Raw genomic sequence first — 23,044 nt, 5'->3', positions numbered from 1 at the left:
TATTTCAGAGAGTGTTTCCCAGGCAGCCCCTGGGATGAGAGGGGGGTTGGGGTTCTGTCTCCTGTCCCAGGGACGAGTGGATCTGGTGAAACATTTCCAGAAGTTCCTCACCAGCAATGGGTTTAGCAACAACCAGAAAATTCAGCAAAACCAAGGCTTGAGCGTGGCAAGGTTTGAGGAGTTCTCAGAGGTGATTTTGTTTGGGGTTATTTTTAATTCTTTCTTTCTTCTCCCCCCCCCCAGCCACACCACGGCCTCTCACTGCACAGAACAGGATTTAAAGCAGCCAGTGCTCACTGCAGAGCTCACCAAGCAAATCCCAACTTTCAGAAGGAAGCCACTGGGAATTTCCTGTCTTCCAGGCACAAACTGCTCACTCTGACCACCCTGAGAAGTTTGGCTCTGCCCACACAGACCACGAGCACCACCCCAAGCATCCTACAAGGAATTAATGCCAGCAGGAACCTACCAGAGCGAGGATCCCTCTGTGCCAGCAACTTCCAGAACGTCGTAGCCATCCTCCAGCTGAAAATCCATGAAAACCAAGGCAATGGTGTCTCCAGGCTCAGCCAGGATTGTCCAGGTGCAGTCTGCATTGTTGCCATACTCCAGGGGGAAGTGGGGGCTGGAGATGATCCCGCTCTGGCCCCGCAGGGTCCCTCCGCAGGCGTCGTCGGCTGCAACACAACGCGAGGGGTGAGCCCTGAACTGCCCAGAAATGGAGCCCAAATTCAGAGCCAACCCCCCCTGCTTTGGTCAGGAGGGGTTCACTGCCCACTCTTAAGGATGAAGATGTTGAGGGATGTAAAATCCATCAGGATCAGCCAGGGAGGGGCTCCTGGCTTGATTTTAAACACCCCCAGTACCAGAGCTGCTCCCACCTCTCCTGAGGAGCCCGTTCCCTGCACAGCTCCCTGTCAGACACGATTTCCTCATGTTTTCTTGCCCAAGTTTCTTGTTCCATCACAGAACCCCAGGATCAGTGAGGCTGGAAAAGCCCTCCAAGATCGCCAAGTCCATCCCAGATCCCCACCTTGTCCCCAGCCCAGAGCACCGAGTGCCACGTCCAGGCCCTCCCTGGACACCTCCAGGGATGTGACTCCACCATCCCAATGCCTGACCACCCTTTCCATGAGGAAATTCCTCCTGATGTCCCCTCTTCCTGATTAGGATCCTCTGAGGTTTTTCCCAGAACTTTCCTCCCATCCATGCCCAGCAAGGGGGAGGAAAATCCCAGGAAATCAGTGGCTGAGAGGGGTTTCAGACACGTGAACACTCTCCCATCACAGCAGGGAAAGGTTGATTCCCAGCTCACACAGATCCCAGCACCTTCCTGAGCCACAGAAACATTCCCAATGATTGGGACAACGGGACTTGGGAGTAAAAACACCACATTTAACAGAAACCTGATGGAAAAGGGAGTGAAGCATCCCACACTCCCGCCTTACATGTCTGTGCTGGCTGAGATTTCTTAAGGAAATGATTGTGGCTGCCAAAATCAGAGTGCTGCAAACTTAACCCCTCATTCAGCAACCCAGCAGCCACAGTTCCTGGGCTGCATCTCCTGCTTCCCACAGGTGCTTCCCTGGATTTCCTGAGCAGGAGCTGGCAGAGCAATAAAAGGAGGATCTAAAAGGAATGGCAGGGAGGTGGAGGAAAGCAGGAATGAATTCCTGCTCAGGGGGCAGCTCCCAGCTTTTATTGGGAACGTGGCTGAGCAAGGCCTGGGAACTTCACCAGGAGCGCTGGAGCAGCATTCCAGATGCTCCAGTCAAGGAGCTCGGGGCTTTACATGACAAACTCTTCCTTGCACCACAAACCATCCTTTCAAACAGCCCTTCCTGAGACTCCCCCCAGCTGGGAACATGTGCTGGGCACAGCAGGGCACGGATGGCAAGGGCAGGACCCCTCCACGGGGCTGCTCCGGAGCATCCTCAGCCCCCAGCCCTTGGCAGAGTCAGTGCCCTGTGCCAGCAGCTGCTCCAGAGCAGAGCTGCACCTCTCTCTCACCTCTGACTAATGAAAGCTGGAACACAAAGCCCGAGCCAGGTGTGTGCCAGCCTCCCTCCCCCACGGCCATCTGGAGGGACACGCTCCCGTGACGGATGGCAACGCCACCGGGCACCGCTGGCACCGAGCTGGCACCTCCCAGCACAGATCAGGCCCTTTGCCAGCACTTCCCCCAGCCCTGGAAGTGCCCAAGGCCAGGCTGGACGAGGTTTGGAGCAGCCTGGGGTAGTGGGAGGTGTCCCTGCCCATGGGATGAGGGATCTTTAAGGTCCCTTCCAACGCGCACCGTGCTGGCATTCTGTGCCCAGCCAGGGGTGGCACACACTGGGAATCACAGAGCTCACAGCAAGAGCAAAAAATACCATTAAAAAACCAGCCATGGAAATTCCTGGGCCGTTCCAGCAGCCCAAATGAGGGCTGGAAAAGGCCACCAACATCCTGGCTCAGTGCTCTGCTCCCTGTCACAGTCACCTGTTTGCCAGGGAAGCTGTGGCTGCCCCATCCCTGGAAGTGCCCCAGGCCAGGCTGGAGGATCCTTGGAGCAACCTGGGATAGTGGAAGATGTCCCTGCCCATGGGATGAGATGATCCTTAAGCTCCCTCCCAACCCAGACCATTCCATGATCCTATCTGCTGCACTGTCAGTGAATTAAAGTTACACTGAGGACTTGTGTTCAAATCCCAAATAAATTCAGGCTGGAAGATCTCTCACTTAGGCCTCAAAATTTCCTTCAAATTTGGATGTATCTTGCACGAGACACCCAATGGGACCTCCAAAGGTCCATGGAAAACTCCAAACCACCCCCTGGGACTGGAAGGAACAGGAGGGGGTGGAGAACAGGCTGAAGAATTTTGATTCAGTGCTACATTAGAATTCTTAAACAAGGGACTCCTCTGCTTTTATGCACACTCACAGGAACTGAGGAGCCAGCCAAGGGCACCGTGGTTTGGCTTTTTTATTACCATTATATTCATTATTAAGAGGGCAGTTCTTAGTTTCAATTCCTTGACAATTTTTTCCCTGCACAAGGTACTTCATGGGGAATACATTCCCTTCCCATCCCCCTCTAAACACACACTCCCTCTGCCTGGAGAGGCTGTTATTGCTCAAACACATCCTACAATCTTCCAAAACCTTCCTGAGCAGCCCTCCAATTATTCTGGGCACAGCCCAGCCTCTGCAGCTGCTGGAGTTGTGGTAAGGCAGAGCACTTTTAATGAGGTGGTGCAGATCTGATATGCCCAAAATGGAGCTCCACAAACGTTCCCAACTTTTCCTCTGGCTTTGCTGAGCTTTGACTCCGCCGCCCACCAGAACCATAAACCCACCAGTTCTGCTTCAATTCACCAAAAAATCCGGGAAAAGACTTCTCCCTGTGTGTTTTCCCAACAGATTGGGATGTTTTGGGATCGTTTTCCAGTGCTCCAAAGGCTTTGAGTGGTTGGAGGCTCACTGGCACAGGCGAGGGCTGCTCACAGGAGGCAGCATCCCGAGCCTGCTGGGAATTCTGCCCCCAGCATTCCAACTGCCAGGATAAAAATAACAGCTCGGCTTGTGGGGCTCAGCCTAAGCCCTGTTTAGGCTCAGAACTTGGCCTCACTTCACTCCTGAGAGCAGAAGAATTGGGCAGGAAGCGTGTAAAACACACGGGATGCAACGAGGAGGGCGCTCCAGGGATTTCTGACATAGGATGGGATTTTTCTAGGCATGGGATAAACCTCAGCTTAGTCCAGGCTTCACAGCTAGTCAGGACTTCCAGTTCCAGAGGCAAATTCCCCAATTCCACAGCCAAACCCCTGCCCCAGGTGCTGTTCTGCTCCACACCAGCCCAGGTGGCATCCCTGGGGAGATCCCAGCACTCCCAGCCCCCCGGCCAGGCCAGCAGGGACCAAACCCAGCACCAGGAGCCTGACCTGATGGATCCAGGCTGAAGGGATCCATCCTGATCCAGCTGTGCTTCCCAAACTGCTGGTGAGGTGCAACTCTGCACACACATCCCACTGAGCCACTCCTGACCCTGCTGGAATTCTCTGCTCCTTTCCCTTCCCGCTGGGTTTGCGCTCGTCCTTTACAAGAAAACTTTCTCATTCCCAGGTTTGTGATTCCAGAGAATTACCCTGAGTGGGGAATGCAGACAATTCCTGTGCAGGAGGAATGATGAGCCCAGCATTCCAACACCTTCCTGTCCCAGCAAACCCTCCCAAACACCCTTGGATTCCTCCTCTTTCCCACCACGAATTTCTCGTCGATTCTTTCAATGCATCAAGAGCAGAGCAGAGGCAAAGCTGCTGATCCAGGGACAAGAATGTCACAGAGCAGGGGAAAAGCAGGCAGGAAAAAGCACAAGGAAACCCTGGATCAGGGGTGGAATCCTCCAACTCCTCTCTGTTATCCTGGAGAGGAGGGGAGAGGGAAGGGAAGAGTCTCCAACCAACCACTGTCCTTTAAAGTGACACGGGACAGGTCTGCTCCCAAGAAAGCTCCCCAGGTTTTAACCTGCTCAGCCTGAGAGAACTTTTCTTCCCAATTTATCAGGATCCCATCTCCAACTTCCATTAGAAAATGAAGTAACACCTACAAAGACATTTAAAAAACTTCCCAGTGACCATGACCAACAAGCCAATTTTAACAGGATTCACTGCAATCCACACAGGCCACAAAGATCTCGTTGCTCTCAGGGAAAGATAAATGTATTAAATATATTTATCCTCCTTCAGGCAAGAGCTTTGGAATCATCTTCTTCCCTGCAGAAGAAGGGGAAAACCTGTTTGATAGGATGCAAATCCTTCTGCTCCTTGCTCCAGGTGAAACGTGTGTCCCCAGTTTGTCAGCCAAGCAAGACTGGGATGCTCCTGGGAGCCCCCTGATGCTGCTGGAAGCACAGCAGGGCTTCAAACCCACCCCCCACAGCCTGGCTCTGCTGCTCTCTGCTCTCCTGGAACAAGATTTGAGTGTTCCAGGGGAATGTTTCTGCTCCCTGCCTTCCAAAAAACACTTCAAGTGCAACTTCCAAGGAGAAGTCTTGAAGGATCAGGACCAAATCCATCAAAAAAGAAGTGGCTGCCTTCAAGAAGCTCCAAGCACAGTCCACCAGAGCAGCTGAAAAGCACATTTTGTGCTGCCCTCGGAGCCATTCCCTGGATTTTTCCTCCTTCCTGGAGCAGCTCAGGAGCCTCCAGCCCCTGTGCTGGACTCCAGACTGGAAGGGCAGCGTTGAAAGCAGAGGGTTTGGCAGTTCAGCATGGAAATGCAGAACTGGGCTTTTACTCCAGCAGGAGAGGGGATCTCAGAAATGGAAATGATGCCAGCCCTCGGCTCCAGCACCAGCTGGGATCAGCACTGATCCCTCCCTCCCTCCCTCCCTGGGGTGTCCTCCACAAACACTGAACGGAGCTGGGCAAGGAGAGGCCTCTGCCTCCCTCAGGTGCCAGCAGGGAAATGCTGTCAGGGCACAGGAACTGCTCCATCCATGCAGGGAATTCCCATTTCTCCTGACAAGGTGCTGCTTTGCCCATTCCCAAGGTGGAATTTCAGGGAATTTCAGCTTTTAGAGTGTCCAGACGAGGGACATGAATGGTGAAGGGGCAGCAGGGGCAGCTGAGGGCACTTGGGGTGTTCAGCTGGAGCAGAAGAGACTGAGGGCAGAGCTCAGAGAGGCTGCAGCTCCTCCTGAGGGAATACTGGGATGAATTTGGGGAAAGGTTCTTTCCCCAGAGGGTGCTGGAGCACTGACCAGGCTCCCCAGGGAATGAGCACATTCCCAAAGGTGCCAGAGCTTTGGACAACACTCTCAAGGGGGAATTTGGGGGTGTTTGTGCAGGGCCAGGAGCTGGAAACAATGATCCTTCAGCCCTCGATTCTCTGGGTATTTTCACCTCCAGTGAAACTCAAAAAATAAAATTAAAAAACCAGAAGTATTATAAAAGTGACAAAGCCAGTCCTAATTTGAAGGATAAGCAGAGAAAAGCACCATAACTGATCTTTAAAAAACACCAGTGATAAGCAGCCCTCTCTCAAGTCACTCTGAGCCCCTCCTCACACTCCCTAAACGCTCCTGGCCCCAAAACAGCAGCAAAGTGCCCCAAAACAACACCACTGAGAGGTACAACAGGCATCCTTCACCGTGTAACGCATCCGAGGGAGCATTAAAAACATCCCAAGCAAACAATTTTTGCTCACTTTAAGCTCCAGCTTCACAGCCCAGCTCGGAGGTGCTGATTGACTGCACAGGAAGAGTCAATAAAAAGAATCAATGGGAGATGCTCTGCTGAAGTACACAAGGAATCGAGGGGCAGAGGCTTCAAGAGCAGCAGCGAATGTTTCTGGTAGAACAACACAGACATTTGTGTATTTACAGACTCTCCAGCCCTCGTGGGACCAGAATTAGCAAGGCACTCCACTGATAAAGGAATTTGAAGTTTCCCTGCCTCTAAACTGGCAGGGAGTTGGGAATTGTTTTCAATCCTAGGGCAGCTTTTACCTCCCCTGCAGCATCCCCAACCCAGGGCACGTCCCAGCCCTGCATGGATCCACTCTTCCTACAGCAGAGCACCACAGTCACCCTGGGATGTGCCACAGGAGAGGGAATCTGACGCTGGCAAGCAGAAAATCCAGTCCCATCTTGCAGTGTTTGAGCTGGAAAACCTGCAGGCCATGGGCAGGGGATGCTCTGGATAATCATGGGATCATGGAATGGTTTGGGTTGGGAAGGAACTCAAGGATCATCTCATTTCACCCCATTCCATGGGCAGGGATGCCTTCCACTGTCCCAGGTTGCTCCAGCCCGGCCTTGGGACACTTGCAGGGATCCAGGGGCAGCCCCAGCTTCTCCAGGAAATCCATCCCAGCCCCTCCCCACTCTCACAGGGAGGAATCTCTTCCTAATATTTAATCTAAACCTACTCTCTCTCAGTTTAAAGCCATTCCCTCTTGTCCTGTCACTTGTAAAGTCGGTCTTTTTCCCCACTTCAGCCCAAGAAACTGCAGCTAAAGCAGCCGTGCAGCATTCCCAACACTCCAAGCCCTTTCCACCCTCCCCTTATCCCCCAAACCCCAAGCAGCCTCGAGGAACCCATTAAAAAGGATTAACCACAATCCAAACCGCATCAACCACACCACGTTTACCCTCCAACCCCTTTCAACCAAGCCCCACAAAGTCGTCCCCCCCCCACCCCAAACAGCTCCTTAAACCCCGTTTCGAGGGGGGATCTCCTTACCTCTGCAGACTGGGAGGGGGAAATCCCAAGAAGCCCCGTTGCCTGAGCTGGCCTGGCAGGTGAGCAGAGCGTGGCCCTCCAGGAAGAAGCCGGGGTTGCAGCTGAACCTCACCCTGTCCCCGATGCTGAAGGTGGTCCCTTGCTGGATCCCGTTCCGCAGCCGCCCCGGGTTCCCGCACGTGTGGCTGGGCAGGGCTGCAAAGGGAAGGGGGGCAGGTTAGGGACAGGGAATTGGCCCAGGGCTGAGGTAAATCCTCACCTGAAATGGAATCCTCATCGTTTAAAACAGAATTAACCGACGTGAGCAACCTCAAAGCTTACCCAGTGTCGTAGCAGAACTCGTCAGGCCCCCTGGAGTCAGCATTTAAATATCTTTTTTATCAAATAGCCACATAAAGGAGGGAAAATCCCTCCCCAAGCTGCTGAGTCAACAAGATGCTCTCCTTTCTCGCCAGTCTGAGCAATTTCTAAACCACAGGAAGGAATTTAAGGATCATCCCATTCCACCTTCCACTGTCCCAGGTTGCTCCAAGGCCCGTCCAGCCTGGCCTTGGACACTTCCAGGGACGGGGCAGCCACAGCTTCTCTGGGAATGCCATCCCAGCCCCTTCCCAGCCTCACAGGGAGGAATTCCTTCCTAATTACTAAACCTCTCTCCCCCACTTTGATATGACTTGATTGCATTCCATATTCAGCTTCATTGGATTAAACCCAGAGATGCCATTTTTCAGCAGTCCCTGCAGTACAAGCAGGGCTGTTTTACACCTTAAAACCGCCCCAAACCCAGCGAAACTGCCTGCCTGGCAAAAAAAACCCCAATGTTTCAGTTCACCAAGATTTATAATTCCCAATGTTTAATCCAGATTTTGCATCAAACCAGACTGAAACACAGCTGGAGCCAGCTCCACTTAAGGCAAAACAGAGCCCAACAAAATCAGGGGAAATGTGGGATACTCCAATCTAAGATGGGAAAGCTGCAGCTGAAATGCCAATAAATCCTCAGGCAGCGCCTGTGCACAGCAGTTCCAGGGAATTTAAATAAACCCCACAGCTTTCCACGAGCCACTCCAGAAGAGATCGACTCCAATCAGGGTTTTAGAGGCCGATATAAAACCCAGGGAAAAGACAAGCAGGCCTAAAAACGACTTAATCAAATTGAAATCAGGCCCTTGTGCAGCATCTCCTCTTATGGTTCCTTTTCATTAGGGCTGGGAGAGCAGGGACAGGCCCCATTCCCAGCTCAGGGATGGCCGAGCCCTGGAAATGAGTTTGTCAGGGTGTGAAGGGAGCAGATGAATTTGTAGGAGCAGAGGGAGCTCTGCTCTGCAGCCCTGCCAAGGGAAAGGGTGAGATTCAAAGGGAAACGATGCCCTGGCACACAGAGAGAGGGGAAAAAACCCAGCCAGGGCTGGGGCAGCTGGGGAAAGGGGACATAAACCCCCAATCCTGCCGTGGGCAGCGCTTTGGGATGGGGAGGGGGATGTTCCTGGTCTGTCTCTGCATCCCTGACAGGAGGGGAAGGAAGGATTAATCCCAAAAGGACACCGGAGCAGTTCCCTGCACCCAGAGTGACCAGCTGGGCTTGTGGTGAACCCATTTCCACCTTAAACACCACCTGGAATGGGATTTGTTCCAATGGCACGTTCAGATCCACTGCTGAGCTGCTTCAATCAGGTTTTGGGGTTTTTAGGCTGTGACTCTGAGCTCTGGTCACACCTGAGTGTCCCCAAGCCCAGGTTTGGGGGATTTTCAGGGGGTTTTCTATTGTTCCTACGAGCTTTGGTCACACACAGTGTCCCAAAGCAGCTGTGGTCACCCCTGAGTGTCCCCAAGCCCAGGTTTTGGGGTTTTTAGGCTGTGACACTGAGCTCTGGCTGCACCTGAGTGTCCCAAACCCAGTTTGGGGTTTTTTCAGCTGTCCCTGAGAGCTCTGGTCACACAGAGTGTCCCAAACCCAGTTCTTGGGGTTTTTATACTGTGACTCTGAGCTCTGGTCACACACCTGAGTGTCCCCAAGCCCAGTTTTGGGGCTTTTCTACTGGGACTCTCAGCTCTGGTTACACAGTGTCCCCAAGCTCAGTTTTGGGGTTTTTCTGCTGTCCCTCTGAGCTCTAATCACAAACCTGCACGTCTCAAAGCCCAGGTTTTGGGGGTTTCTGCTGTGCCTGTGAGCTCTGCTCACCCCTGAGTGTCCCCAAGCCCAGTTTTTGGGGTTTTTCTGCCGTGCCTGTGAGCTCTGCTCACCCCTGAGTGTCCCCAAGCCCAGTTTTTGGGGTTTTCTGCTGTGCCTGTGAGCTCTGCTCACCCCTGAGTGTCCCCAAGCCCAGTTTTTGGGGTTTTTCTGCTGTGCCTATGAGCTCTGCTCACCCCTGAGTGTCCCCAAGCCCAGATTTTGGGGTTTTCTGCTGTGCCTGTGAGCTCTGCTCACCCCTGAGTGTCCCCAAGCCCAGATTTTGGGGTTTTCTGCTGTGCCTGTGAGCTCTGCTCACCCCTGAGTGTCCCCAAGCCCAGATTTTGGGGTTTTCCTGCTGTGGCTCTGATCTTTGGTCACACACCTGCATGTCCCCAAGCCCAGCCCCGGGCTCCAGCCACCCCCAGCCCCTCCCTGCACAGTGACAGGGGCAGATCCAAACTCCTGATACCGTTTCTTCCCCCAAACCCATTATTTACATCCTCCCACAAAGCCCCTGGAGCTGGGAAGTTCAGCAGCTGCTTCCAGCTGGAAATATCCCTGCCCAGGCAGGTTTTGGGAGCAGGGAATGCTGTCAAACCCAAACGGGTGGAAAAGCAGCCCAGAACTAATGTTTCATTTTCTGTAATGATACTCAAACCCCCAATTTAATTAAATTACCAATGTCACTTCTTTTTTTTTTTAAATGAACCCATTCCTGCTTTTATGCTTCCATCCTTTAAAATTAATGAGTAGAACTCCACTATAAATAAAAATCCATCATTTTTAAAAGTCAATCTCCACCACGAGCTGCTCTCTGCTTAATGAACTGTGAAGAATCAGACAGCCCTGACCTGCATGGGATCTTAAAATCAGAGTTGAAAAACAGGATCTGAGATTAAAATTCTGCTTCACTGGGCTGCCTGCACATTCCAGATCTGGTTCCAGGAGGGCAGGCACAGCAGATTTTGGGGGGAGCAGCATTAACCCCCCACTGCCCTGGGTCACTGCAGGAACATGGATCAGGGTTTCTAAATCACCAACGTGCAGGAGACAAGGAGATCTTCAAATTCCTGCTCATGGAGAGGTGGAAATGATTCCAGAGGGGTTGGGGTTACATCCAGAGCTGGGCTGAGCTGCCCAGGGGAGGATTCACTCGAGGTGCAGAACCCAGGGAATCTCTGATTTCCCATCCCTGAAGTGTCCAAGGCCAGGTTGGACGGGACTGGGAGCACCCTGGGATAGGGGAAGGCGTCCCTGCCATGGCAGGGGTGGGAGGGGATCAGTTTTAAGGTCCCTTCCCACCCAAACCCTTCTGGGATCCACGTGGTCAGCCCCAGCCATGACTTGCTGAAATCTCCCTTCCCCTGGAACGGGGAGGAGCAGAGTGCAAGGACACTGCATCGGAGCTGCACAGAATCCCAGCCTTGTTTGGGCTGGAAAAGGTCTCCAAGGTCCCCAGTTCCACCCCCCAGCCCACCCCCACCATGGTCACCACTGAACCCAGTCCTCAATGCCACATCCACACTTTTTCCAGTGCTTCCACTCCCAAGCCTCTTCCAGGGCTGAACAACCCTTCCAGTGAGGAAATCTTTCCTAATATCAAACCCGAACCTGCCCTTGAGGCCATTTCCTTTCCTTAGCCCCTGGAGAAGTGACTGGCACCTCCTCACAGGGAGTGTGGAGAGGCCCAAGGTCCCCCCTGAGCCCCTCTTTCCCTCCAGGCTGAGCCCCCCAGCTCCCTCAGGACCTTCCCCAGCTCTGTCCTCCCTGATAATCCCACAGCAGATTGTGAGGGATCCAAGGTTCTGGAGACATCCTTGAACCCCTGACTGTCCCCAGGCCTTTGGATCCCTGCTGAGTGACTCCCTGAGTTGCTGCAGCCACTGCTTCCATGGATTTGGGATTCTGTTCCAACACCCCTGAGCACAGATAATATTACATTATATTATTGCTCATCCTTGGCTGCTTCCACCAGCCAGAGCCCTGACTGCTGCAGGGATTAATAGACCCGGATTATTTACCTCAGATGTCGCCCAGAATAATGTTATTAGAGCTTTGTCTTCCCCCATTTACCAGTTCCACTGGAGATTAGGAGCAGGGATTCTTCTCCCCTTCCCTATCAAAGCTTTGTTCCTGGCAATCAGGAGAGTATTTCCCAGTGATTGTATGGAAATGAGCACAGCCACGGAGCAGACCTGTGCAGATGAAGGGAAGGTCCTGCTACTCATTTTGGAGCTGAGTCTGTTTCTTCCCACGATGAATTCAGAGCAGTTTATTTCATCTGTCTGGGTCTGAACAGCTGCCAAAGCCTTATCTGATTGTACGAGGGAGGAAAGGAAATGGGATTATCCCGCTGCAGTGGCACCTCCAATGTCATTGTCCCAGGGCTGGCTGTGCCCAGGACACCTCCCTGCCAAGGTGACCCAGCAGAGGAGCCACCCTGGGGGTGTTAAAGGCCAGCTCAGAAGCAGAGCAGAACCTCTGGCAAGGGGAACCACTGATGCCTTAGGTTTTAACTTTTCTGTTTTCCAAATCCTGCACTGCCCAGTGAGTAACTCTGAAGTTTCTTGTGGCCTGTTCGTAACAAAGCCTCTCCGGGCCTGCTCTCCAGGGACACCCAGACCATCCTAGGCCCAAAATGTGTCAACCAAAGAGCCTCTAAAGGGGGGCAAACTGAGGGGAATGACCTCATTAACTGAAGCTTTAATTGGAGAAGTCACCCTGCTATGCAAATGAACCAAACCTATAACAGTGTGAAGAACTCGTGCCCTGCCGTCCACCTTGGGGCCCATGTCGGCAGCGGCCTCTGGCTCCCAGGGGTACCTTTGAAGGCCTTTCAAACAAATCCCTGCCTTGATTCCCTTACTCCTGTTTCTGGGAGGCCCCTCAGGGCATCACCAGGCTGTTGCAGAGGTGATGTGAGGCAATGGCCTGATGCACAATGGCACCTTCTCAGCAAGAAACCCTCACGTGCCAGGGCATGGAAAACAGTCAGGGATAAACCCACCAGGACCTGGAGCTCTCCCACTTCCTGCAGCTTTCGGTCATCCCTCAAGGTCACTCCTCCAGCAAAAAGGAACCTGGAGGGCACAAGAGTGACCTCTGCTCCAGTGAACTTCCTCCTGCTCCACATCTCTGCTTTTTAACTTCTCTCTTCCCTTTCAGTTTGGGCCCCTTCAGTCTCATCCTCTGGAACCTCAGGTGTTCCTGGGATTTGTGTCTCACCCTCCATTCCAGTGGGAGGTGTGCCTGCCCACTGGGGGTGGAATGAGATGAGTTTAAGGTCCCTTCCAACCCAAACCCCTCTGTGATCCTGAGATCTCCCCCTGGAAGCACCATCCAGGATCCTCCTTCATCCACGCTTTTATCCCTTTCTCTCCTGCAGCCAGATCTGTGAGGAGCAGAGCAGACCTGACTCCCAGATTTCACAGGGTGTCCCCTGAAAATGAACTGAACAAACTGGAAATGGAAACCAGAGATTTGAGGCATCTCCACCACCCATTCCCAGGAGCTGCTGCAGAGCTCCCAGAAGTGCTGCCCTGCACCAGCAGCCCCATCCCACCGATTTTCATTTTTCCCCTCCCTTTCTCCCTGCTCTGTTGAACTGTGAGCTGCCACAGAGCTCCCAGAACTGCAGATCTGCACCACAAGCTTCATCCCCTCCACCTCTAGTTCCCACATCCATTTCTTTCCACTCCTTTGAACCAGGCTGCTCCCAACTTTCTTCGCCCCAGGATCGCTCCAGTGCGAGTTTTCAACATCAGGAGCTTTCACAACCTGGTGCTCGTCAAGCTGTGCCTCCTTGTTCCAGTTCATTCGAAATTAATTAGGAGTTTTTAAGTCATTAGATGTGACTCAACGCATCCTTGGCCACAGTCCCACCATCACAACGCATTCGGCCTAATTTCATCAGCCTCTCCCGAGCCCCCAGAGCTCTCACTGTCAGCAGGGAAAGAAAAGGGAAGAAAATTAAAAATAAAGAGCTGCTCTTCTCCTTGCTCACCACATCCAAAGATTTCAACTCCTTGACCTATCCCAGGGACTTCCAAACAAAACCCAAATCCATCCTCACCCCCCCTCGAGGAGAAACCTTCCCTGTTTCCTATTCCAATTAACCTCCAGCTCCATCTTCTCTGTTGATATTGTTGGAATATGAGGCGAGCCGGGGTTCAGGGTGTGCAGCTCCACTCTATCACCCTATTTACATAGCTAAAAGCAGCATTTTTATGGCTTGAATTACCCAGGCTGGTTTACGACAGAGATTTCCACGCTATCATTGTTCTAACCTTGAAATCTTATCAAGGAGCCTAACTTTTATGACACGAGGCTGCACGTTGCATCTCTGCATTCCCAGCTCATTTTCAACCCCAATAAAAGGGAAAGGAGGGCGAGGCAGGCCCTGCCAGAGCAGGCAATAATTTATAAATTTATAAATCCCACAGAACGACACCACATGGAGCAGGCAAAGTAAAAAACTCACTGACCTCGAGCGCTTGGCTCAGCCAGTGCTGCACCCACGGCTCCAAATTAATCCCCACTCGCATTTTGGAAAAATTTCTTTAACCCTTCTTTGCATTTTCCTGCCTCTCCTGGCTCTTTGGCAGGGTCAGAAGTCAAGATATCCACAGGAATCAACAGGAGAGCCAGGGCAGGGGGATAGTCTCTTAATGAGCCAGCCTGCACTGGATCCTAGAAATTTAAGGGAAAAAATGGATTTTTTTTTAAGGAGAATATCCCTAAGATTTCCATCACAATTCAAAAATTAAGTGAATTGAAGAGGAGAACACGGAGAGGGAAGGAAAGATCCACCCAGGCCCATTTCCTCTCACTCTGCATCCATAACTTCTGGGCCAAGCACCCCAGGGATCCTCCAGGACTGTCTGAGATCTTTCAGCAGTGTGTTAGTGCAATCTGCTTTAGTTCAGACGAGTTTTAATCTTCACAAGAACTGTCCAGAGTGTGCTACAGCAAAGGAAATAAATGGGATCGTTTCCATTTCATTTTATCCCTCTTTTTTTGTGCCATGATTTGTTTCCAGTACAGCCAGAGATAAAGCTAAATGGAAACTATTTTTTCCCCCCTCCAATATTTCTCTGTTCACTAAAAACCAGCCAGAAAGTTACTTTTGGATAATAGCAACCTAAATGGTTCCTCATCCATCTTGTTTGTGGGAGCAGTTCTGGGGATTTTTCTTTTGGAAACTCAGTTCCAATTTTCAATTTCCCTTTCTGGAATGTGCTACGGCAACTTCAGAGCGACTTCCAAGGATATCCCAGAGGCTGGGAGAGGATGAGCTTGGATTTGATTAAATCATCACGCTGCAGGCATAGCACAAGATGTGAGAGCCGTGAGATCAGGGGGAATTCGGGAACAGATGATCCCACGTGTGTGCGGGATGTGGCAGCATCCTCAGCAGCTGGGGCTTTCCAATAAATGCCAGCACTTGCTGAGCACAGCAGAGAAAGCCTGGCTGGGATGCAGATACAAATCACAGGATCATGGAATGGTTTGGGTTGGGAGGGAACTTAAAATTCATCTCATTCCACCCCTGCCACGGGTAGGGACACTTTCCACTATTCCAGGTTGCTCCAGCCCGGCCTTGGACACTTCCAGCGTCCAGGGGCGGCCACAGCTTCTCTGGGAATTCCATCCCAGCCCTCACAAGGAGCAATTTCTCCTCATCTCTAATCCAACCCTCCTCTCTGGCAGCCTGAGAACTTTCCCCCGTGTCTGAGCACCCACTCTGTGCCCTTGTGGGAAATACGGGAATTTGGCTACAGGAATCCTTTGCTGCCCCTCCGGAACAACCTCCCCCCCTGGCGATGCTCATGCTCCAGAGCCCGAGCTCCTCAGCCACCGCCCCAGCCTGGGATGCAGCAGGATCCTCGTCAGGGATGTGTTTATCTCCCTGAACACGCTCCAGCCCCGCTGCTTCCCAGTGCCTCAACACTTGAACACGGCTTCATTTAAAGGGGCTGGTGAAGTGTTTTGCTGAGCAGGAACGGCTTTAAGTGCGTGTTTAAAGGCTCCACTGAACCGGCGTTTAGCAGCTGCAGAGTGACTCGGAAAGCTTTCCCCGGGGAGGAGGCTGGTTTCACATTCCCTCTCTCCCTCCCTGAGGCCAGGTTTCAGCATTCCATGGGAAAGCCGCATCTCCCGGCAGCTCAGGGCAGCAGCAGAGCCGGGTTATCAGCACCACGAGAGCAGAGCGGGCACCAAAGCAGAGCAGAATCGCGGCCGCAGCCCCGGGGAGCCGAGCTGCCAGGGCACATCAGGAGCTCGCTCCATCCTGCACATCACGCCTGAAAGCCCAGGCTCAGCGTCAAAAGAGGTCCGAGATCCCAAATCTGAACTGATCCCGTGCAGACACTGGGTGCCAGTGTTGGTCTGCTCTGCTCCTCGCTGGAGAGCGGCCCTGGGTGCGGAACAGGCTTTGTTCTGGGGGAAAAAAAGCCACTTCCAACTTTAGAGGCCACATTGTTCGTCTGCTCATTGATCTCCTCTGGCGGTTGGCTCCTCACCCAGGAACGGGAGTTGCAGCCAGCTACATCTGTTTTAATAAATATTGCACAGCAGAGGAAGGGCAGCCACCACAACTCAGCATTGCTGCTCCTTCCAGCCCCCTCCTCTGGAATAGGCAGGGGTGCAAGGGCAGGGCTGGGGACACAGTGGTGCCCCAGGTGTCACCTGGGTGTCCCCACAGGCACCAGCATCACACAGAGCTCAGTTCTCCCTCTCCCAGCCCTCACTCCCGGCTCCCAGGAGCCTCTGGAAGGGCAGGTGGGGATCTCACAGCACATTCCTGCTCTCCCCTCTTCCCAAGGGGAGAGACTGAGTCAGCTCAGCTCCACCAAGGTGAAACCATGAATAATCCACTTCCTCAGAGCCGGGGCCACCAACCCCTGGAATTCACAGCTTCCACTTGCTTCAGTTCCTCTCAGACTCCATAAGGCCTGGCTCACACCCACAAATAAACAGGGATAAACTTGTTTGTTTTCCAACTGCCTTCAGAATTTATCCCTTCTCATTTATCAACTTCTTCCGCAGTTTCTCTTGCTCTGTTCCTTCTCTGGGAAGCCTGGCTACCCAAAACTGCCAGTATTTTGTAGACAAAACTTCCCAGGACATCAACCTCCCAGAGCAGGACATGAACCAGTGAGTGAGAGCACAGAGCTTGTGGGAATTGCCCTTGGGAAGAGGGGAAAAATGAAATATTCCACCACTGATATCAAAACATGACACCAGCTTATAGCAAAAGCCAAAGGAGGCTGAGCTGGCACAGCCTCACATCAACAGCCAGGAACCAAAACCATCCCAAGGATGGTGCCACAAACAGCCCACAGAGCTGCCACAGCAATTTTGGTCATCACCTGCTTCCAGCTCTACAGCCTCATTATTAATTTGTGGTCATAACTGATCCAAAAAAAAACAAAAAACCAACAAACCCCAAACCTCCAGATGGTAATTTCATCCCCTTCACTGCAAACACAGCTCAAGTGATCCAATTATGTCATAAAAACACGCCCAGGGCTCAGCCCTGCTCGCACAGGCAGCATTTGAGAAGGGCTCACCTCTTTTAGCCCCACATGGGATCTCCCCAGTGCCTGAATCTATTCAGGGATGAGAATTTATCCTGATTTCAGGAACCTTACTCTGATTTCTGTGGCTCAAAGGTGGATGGATGGTGGATGCTGGGGCTCAGACCTGCCCTGTCTTCTCCTGGACAAACCCAACCTATTTAATGGAGAGTAAAAGGGTAATTATAGAAGCTAAGACTGAGGCAGGCAGGGAAGGGGAGAGAGGAAAACGGCCACAGGACTAATCAAACAAGGAAAAGCCAAAAATCCTGGCATTTAAGTGTTCAGAGTGGTCATATCTGCAGCAGAAGGGAAGCAGCTTCCCAGAGATCCCACAGAACCAATGGGATTTTGAAGATCCATCAGGCAGAGATGCTCTGATGCAGTGGGAATCCTGCTCTGAGGGACGGCTCCTGTGCCCCTCTGTCCCTGGAACAGGAGAACATCCCCTGCTCCCAGCTCCAGAGGCAGTGCAGGAACAGCCACACGAGGCTGCGAGCTCTGCTCTGAGGGCACACTCCTCACCTGAAGGAGCATCCCAAACCCCGGGCACAGGTGGCACATCCCAAACCCCGGGCAGAGGTGGCACATCCCAAACCCCGGGCAGAGGTGGCACATCCCAAACCCCGGGACAGAGGGATCACATCCCAAACCCCGGGCAGAGGTGGCACATCCCAAACCCGGGACAGAGGTGGCACATCCCAAACCCGGGACAGAGGGGGCACATCCCAAACCCGGGACAGAGGGATCACATCCCAAACCCCAGGCACAGAGGGGGCACATCCCAAACCCCGGGCAGAGGGGGCACATCCCAAACCCCGGGCAGAGGGGGCACATCCCAAACCCGGGACAGAGGTGGCACATCCCAAACCCCGGGACAGAGGGGGCACATCCCAAACCCCAGGCACAGAGGGGGCACATCCCAAACCCCGGGCAGAGGGGGCACATCCCAAACCCCGGGACAGAGGGGGCACATCCCAAACCCCGGGACAGAGGGATCACATCCCAAACCCCAGGCACAGAGGTGGCACATCCCAAACCCCGGGCAGTGGTGGCACATCCCAAACCCCGGGCAGTGGTGGCACATCCCAAACCTGGGACAGAGGTGGCACATCCCAAACCCCGGGGCAGAGGTGGCACATCCCAAACCCGGGACAGAGGTGGCACATCCCAAACCCGGGACAGAGGGGGCACATCCCAAACCCGGGACAGAGGGATCACATCCCAAACCCCAGGCACAGAGGGGGCACATCCCAAACCCAGGACAGAGGTGGCACATCCCGAACCCCAGGCACAGAGGGGGCACATCCCAAACCCCAGGCACAGAGGGGGCACATCCCAAACCCGGGGCAGAGGGGGCACATCCCAAACCCCGGGACAGAGGGGGCACATCCCAAACCCCGGGGCAGAGGTGACACATCCCAAACCCCGGGGCAGAGGGGGCACATCCCAAACCCGGGACAGAGGGGGCACATCCCAAACCCCGGGCAGAGGGGGCACATCCCAAACCCGGGACAGAGGGGGCACATCCCAAACCCCGGGCAGAGGGGGCACATCCCAAACCCGGGACAGAGGGGGCACATCCCAAACCCGGGACAGAGGGGGCACATCCCAAACCCCGGGCAGAGGGGGCACATCCCAAACCCGGGACAGAGGGGGCACATCCCAAACCCCGGGCAGAGGGGGCACATCCCAAACCCCGGGCAGAGGGGGCACATCCCAAACCCCGGGGCAGAGGTGACACATCCCAAACCCCGGGACAGAGGGGGCACATCCCAAACCCCGGGACAGAGGGGGCACATCCCAAACCCCGGGCAGAGGGGGCACATCCCAAACCCCGGGCACAGGTGGCACATCCCAAACCCGGGACAGAGGGGGCACATCCCAAACCCCGGGGCAGAGGTGACACATCCCAAACCCGAGACAGAGGTGGCACATCCCAGACCCCGGGCAGAGGGGGCACATCCCAAACCCGGGACAGAGGTGGCACATCCCAGACCCCAGGCAGAGGGGGCACATCCCAAACCCGGGACAGAGGGGGCACATCCCAGACCCGGGACAGAGGTGACACATCCCAAACCCCGGACAGAGGTGACACATCCCAAACCCAGGGCAGAGGGGGCACATCCCAAACCCCGGGTAGAGGGGGCACATCCCAAACCCCGGGCAGAGGGGGCACATCCCTAACCCTGGGCAGAGGGGGCACATCCCAAACCCCGGGCACAGGTGGCACATCCCAAACCCCGGGGCAGAGGGGGCACATCCCAAACCCCGGGACAGACGGGGCACATCCCAAACCCCGGGACAGAGGGGGCACATCCCAAACCCCGGGCAGAGGGGGCACATCCCAAACCCCGGGACAGAGGTGGCACATCCCAAACCCGGGACAGAGGGGGCACATCCCAAACCCCGGGGCAGAGGTGACACATCCCAAACCCGGGACAGAGGTGGCACATCCCAGACCCCGGGCAGAGGGGGCACATCCCAGACCCCGGGCAGAGGGGGCACATCCCAGACCCGGGACAGAGGGGGCACATCCCAGACCCCGGGCAGAGGGGGCACATCCCAAACCCTGGGCAGAGGGGGCACATCCCAAACCCCGGGACAGAGGGGGCACATCCCAAACCCGGGGCAGAGGTGACACATCCCAAACCCGGGACAGAGGGGGCACATCCCAAACCCCGGGCACAGGTGGCACATCCCAAACCCCGGGCACAGGTGGCACATCCCAAACCCCGGGCAGAGGGGGCACATCCCAAACCCCGGGCAGAGGGGGCACATCCCAAACCCGGGACAGAGGGGGCACATCCCAGACCCCGGGCAGAGGGGGCACATCCCAAACCCCGGGACAGAGGGGGCACATCCCAAACCCCGGACAGAGGTGGCACATCCCAAACCCCGGACAGAGGGGGCACATCCCAAACCCCGGGCAGAGGGGGCACATCCCAAACCCCGGGCAGAGGGGGCACATCCCAAACCCCGGGACAGAGGGGGCACATCCCAAACCCGGGGCAGAGGGGGCACATCCCAAACCCCGGGCAGAGGGGGCACATCCCAAACCCCGGGACAGAAGTGGCACATCCCAAACCCGGGACAGAGGTGGCACATCCCAAACCCGGGACAGAGGTGGCACATCCCAAACCCCGGGACAGAGGGGGCACATCCCAGACCCCAGGCAGAGGGGGCACATCCCAAACCCCGGGACAGAGGGGGCACATCCCAAACCCCGGGACAGAGGGGGCACATCCCAAACCCCGGGACAGAGGTGGCCCATCCCAAACCCCGGGACAGAGGTGGCCCATCCCAAACCCCGGGCAGAGGTGGCACATCCCAAACCCCGGGCAGAGGTGGCACATCCCAAACCCCGGGCAGAGGTGGCACATCCCAAACCCGGGACAGAGGGGGCACATCCCAGACCCCAGGCAGAGGGGGCACATCCCAAACCCCGGGACAGAGGTGGCCCATCCCAAACCCCGGGACAGAGGGGGCACATCCCAAACCCGGGACAGAGGTGGCAGTGCTGCCACTGCCGAGCACGGGGCTCAGAGCACACAGGTGTCACCTCCCGGTGCCACTCCCACCTCCCTCAGGCCGTGGCCGAGGTGCTCTGGACGATTCCCAATCCCCCTGCAGGGACATTTGCCTCCTGCCTGCCACTTCCCATCACCAGCAGCCCCTTCTGAGCCCTCTGCTCTGCCAGAAGGGTTTGGGAGGGAGGGGGAGATGTCCAACCCCCACCTGCGCAGCCAGAGAGGCTGCCAGGAACCTTTCCAGGATGGAAGACCTGAGAGCTGGCAGTGCTCTCCCAAAACCCCTCTTCTTGAGGGAAACAGAATCAGGGAAACCTGGAGAGACACCAACCACACACAGAGTGCTCCCATCCTCCCCTTTTACTCAGCAGCAAAACGGGAAAAACCACCTCATTCCCTCCTCTCTCCCTGGACACGGCACTGGGAAGCTTCGCTCCAAAGCTGGGTGTCTATCCCGGAACACTAATCTGGAATAGATGTTCCAAACAGCTCAAGGAGACCTTAAATAGTCCAGGAATTTAAGCAGGGAGACGTTACAAATGGAAAAATCTATATATCCATACTCCAAGGCATCTACTGTACAAACATTGTCATGGAAACAGGACACGGATCCGCTTTGAAGGACACAGAGCAAGTGGGAAGAGAAAGGGCTGGACTGAACCCAAAAACCCCAGATACCTCAAGGTCTCACAAGTGGCCTGAATCTTGTTCCACTCTGGGACAAAACCACTGCTTAAATTTCCCCTCCCGGAGCTGAAAGCTGAAGGTTTGACTTGGATCAAAGAACTCTGGGCAAAACCATCTCAAAGGGGTGTAAATATAACACAAAATTACCACGTTCAGTTCCAACACGGAGAAAAAAAAAAGTGAATTTCACTAAGAATCCAACAGAAACAGCTCAAAATAATCCCCATTCCCACTTCTATTCCATTTTTCCAAATCCACTCCCGATTTTAGCTGGTACTTTAATTACTCTGTTGGTAAGCAACACAAATGTGCCCTCTCTAAGGGGCAGATTCAAACCCTACTTCAATTTTGGGAGAGCAGGAGGAGCAGCCACAGCCCTGCACCCTCTGTGCAGATGTTCCCGCTGCTGAGAGGAAGGAGAAGGAACAAAACCTGTTTATTCCACAGGTCCCCCTTCACCCACCCACCGCAGAGCAGCACAATCCCCAACTTCAGCCCATCTGCTCATGCCTTGAACACTCACTGTTAAAGCCCCACCAAACCGTGATCAAACCCCTCTGACCCCTCCAGATCCCCCAAGGCAGAGCTTGGGAGGAAGTTCAGCCCCATCAGAGGTGAGGATTTCCACAACCCCTCTGTGAGGTGGGATTCAATGTGCAAAGAGTAAAATAAAATCTCTGTTCTGTGGAGCTCTGCATCAGAGGGGAAATGAGAGGAAGGCAAAGAAGAGCCTGAGAGGCAGCTCCAATCTCTGCTCCCTGGGACAGGGACAGGAGCCAGCAAACAGCTGGAGCTGGGACAAGGGGGTCGGGTTGGATTTAGGGAAAGGTTCTTCCCCCAGAGGGTGCTGGGCACTGCCCAGGCTCCCCAGGGAATGGGAAGCTTCCCAAGGCTGCCAGAGCTCCAGGAGTGTTGGGACAGCACTGCCAGGGATGGCCAGGGTGGGATTTGGGGGTGTCTGTGCAGGGCCAGGGGCTGCACTGGATCATCCTTCATCCCTTCCAGCTCAGGACATTCCATGGTTTGGTGATACCGAGCCAAACCAGGTATTTTTAGCCCAAACCCTTTCATGAGCTGCTCATCTTCTCACTGCTTCTCTCCATTCATTCCATTTTTAATCATGTCCAAACAACTGAGCTATTAAATCCATTCCAAAGCAGCACAGCCAGCGGGGCTGAGGCGAGGAAAGATCAGAGCAGGAGCAGAGAAAAGGCTGCTTGGGAGGCAGATTAAACCTTCCCATCCTCACAGAGCACAAAGCAAGGGCCGGGCTCAGCAGCCACACATCCAGGATCAGGGAGACCTCTCCCTCCCAGCTCCTGCCATCGTGGAACACTTCCAGGACGTGATTTACCTGATGAAAGTTCCAGGCACGCCACAAAGGAGGGAGGGAGTTACACAAGGAGCCTCTCCCTAATGAACTCCCCACTGCAAAGCTCCTGGGGCCTCCACTGCAACAGCTCCAAAGCCTTTTGTCCACTGAAGCTTTGTCCCAGACAGCTCCAGCATCTTGGAAATGTCTGGGAATGAGAAACTCCTCCCAGCTGGGATCACAGGGGAGGCACTGAGCTGCTCCCATCCCTCACAGGAGAGAAACTGGAACCACTGCTGTGGTGTTTAAAGACATCCACCCACCTGCTCCTGGGAGCACTGGGAGGTTTGATTGGAGTCAGGTTTGACTGGAATCAGGTTCTACCAAAATCAGGTTTTATTGAAACCAGGTTTTGCTGGAATTCGGTTTTACTGAAACCAGGTTTGACTGAAATCGGGTTTTCAATAAAATCAGGTTTTACTGGTATCAGGTTTGACTGAAATCAAGTTTTATTAAAATCAGATTTTACTGGTATCAGG

At 54.2% G+C, this 23,044-nt stretch overlaps 1 protein-coding gene and 1 long non-coding RNA gene across 2 annotated transcripts in view; both read right to left on the bottom strand.

The window, feature by feature from the left end:
* CSMD2 (CUB and Sushi multiple domains 2) overlaps positions 1–23,044 on the bottom strand; it is a 368,722-nt gene that overhangs the window by 237,753 nt on the left and 107,925 nt on the right. The window contains exons 5-6 of the mRNA XM_069036010.1: positions 7,227–7,421; positions 470–677 (exon numbers count right to left, since the gene is read on the bottom strand). Coding sequence (XP_068892111.1) covers positions 470–677; positions 7,227–7,421 — 403 coding nt within the window. The remainder of the gene's footprint in view (positions 1–469; positions 678–7,226; positions 7,422–23,044) is intronic.
* LOC138121974 (uncharacterized) lies at positions 12,662–22,763 on the bottom strand. The gene is made up of 3 exons (XR_011156310.1): positions 22,548–22,763; positions 13,884–14,088; positions 12,662–13,338 (listed from the first exon to the last, which is right to left on the bottom strand). It is a non-coding gene; the product is annotated as an uncharacterized lncRNA (long non-coding RNA).

Source organism: Aphelocoma coerulescens, chromosome 23 (assembly GCF_041296385.1).
Source record: "Aphelocoma coerulescens isolate FSJ_1873_10779 chromosome 23, UR_Acoe_1.0, whole genome shotgun sequence".
Lineage (NCBI taxonomy): Eukaryota > Metazoa > Chordata > Aves > Passeriformes > Corvidae > Aphelocoma > Aphelocoma coerulescens.
This window is presented reverse-complemented; position numbering and strand designations above follow the sequence as displayed.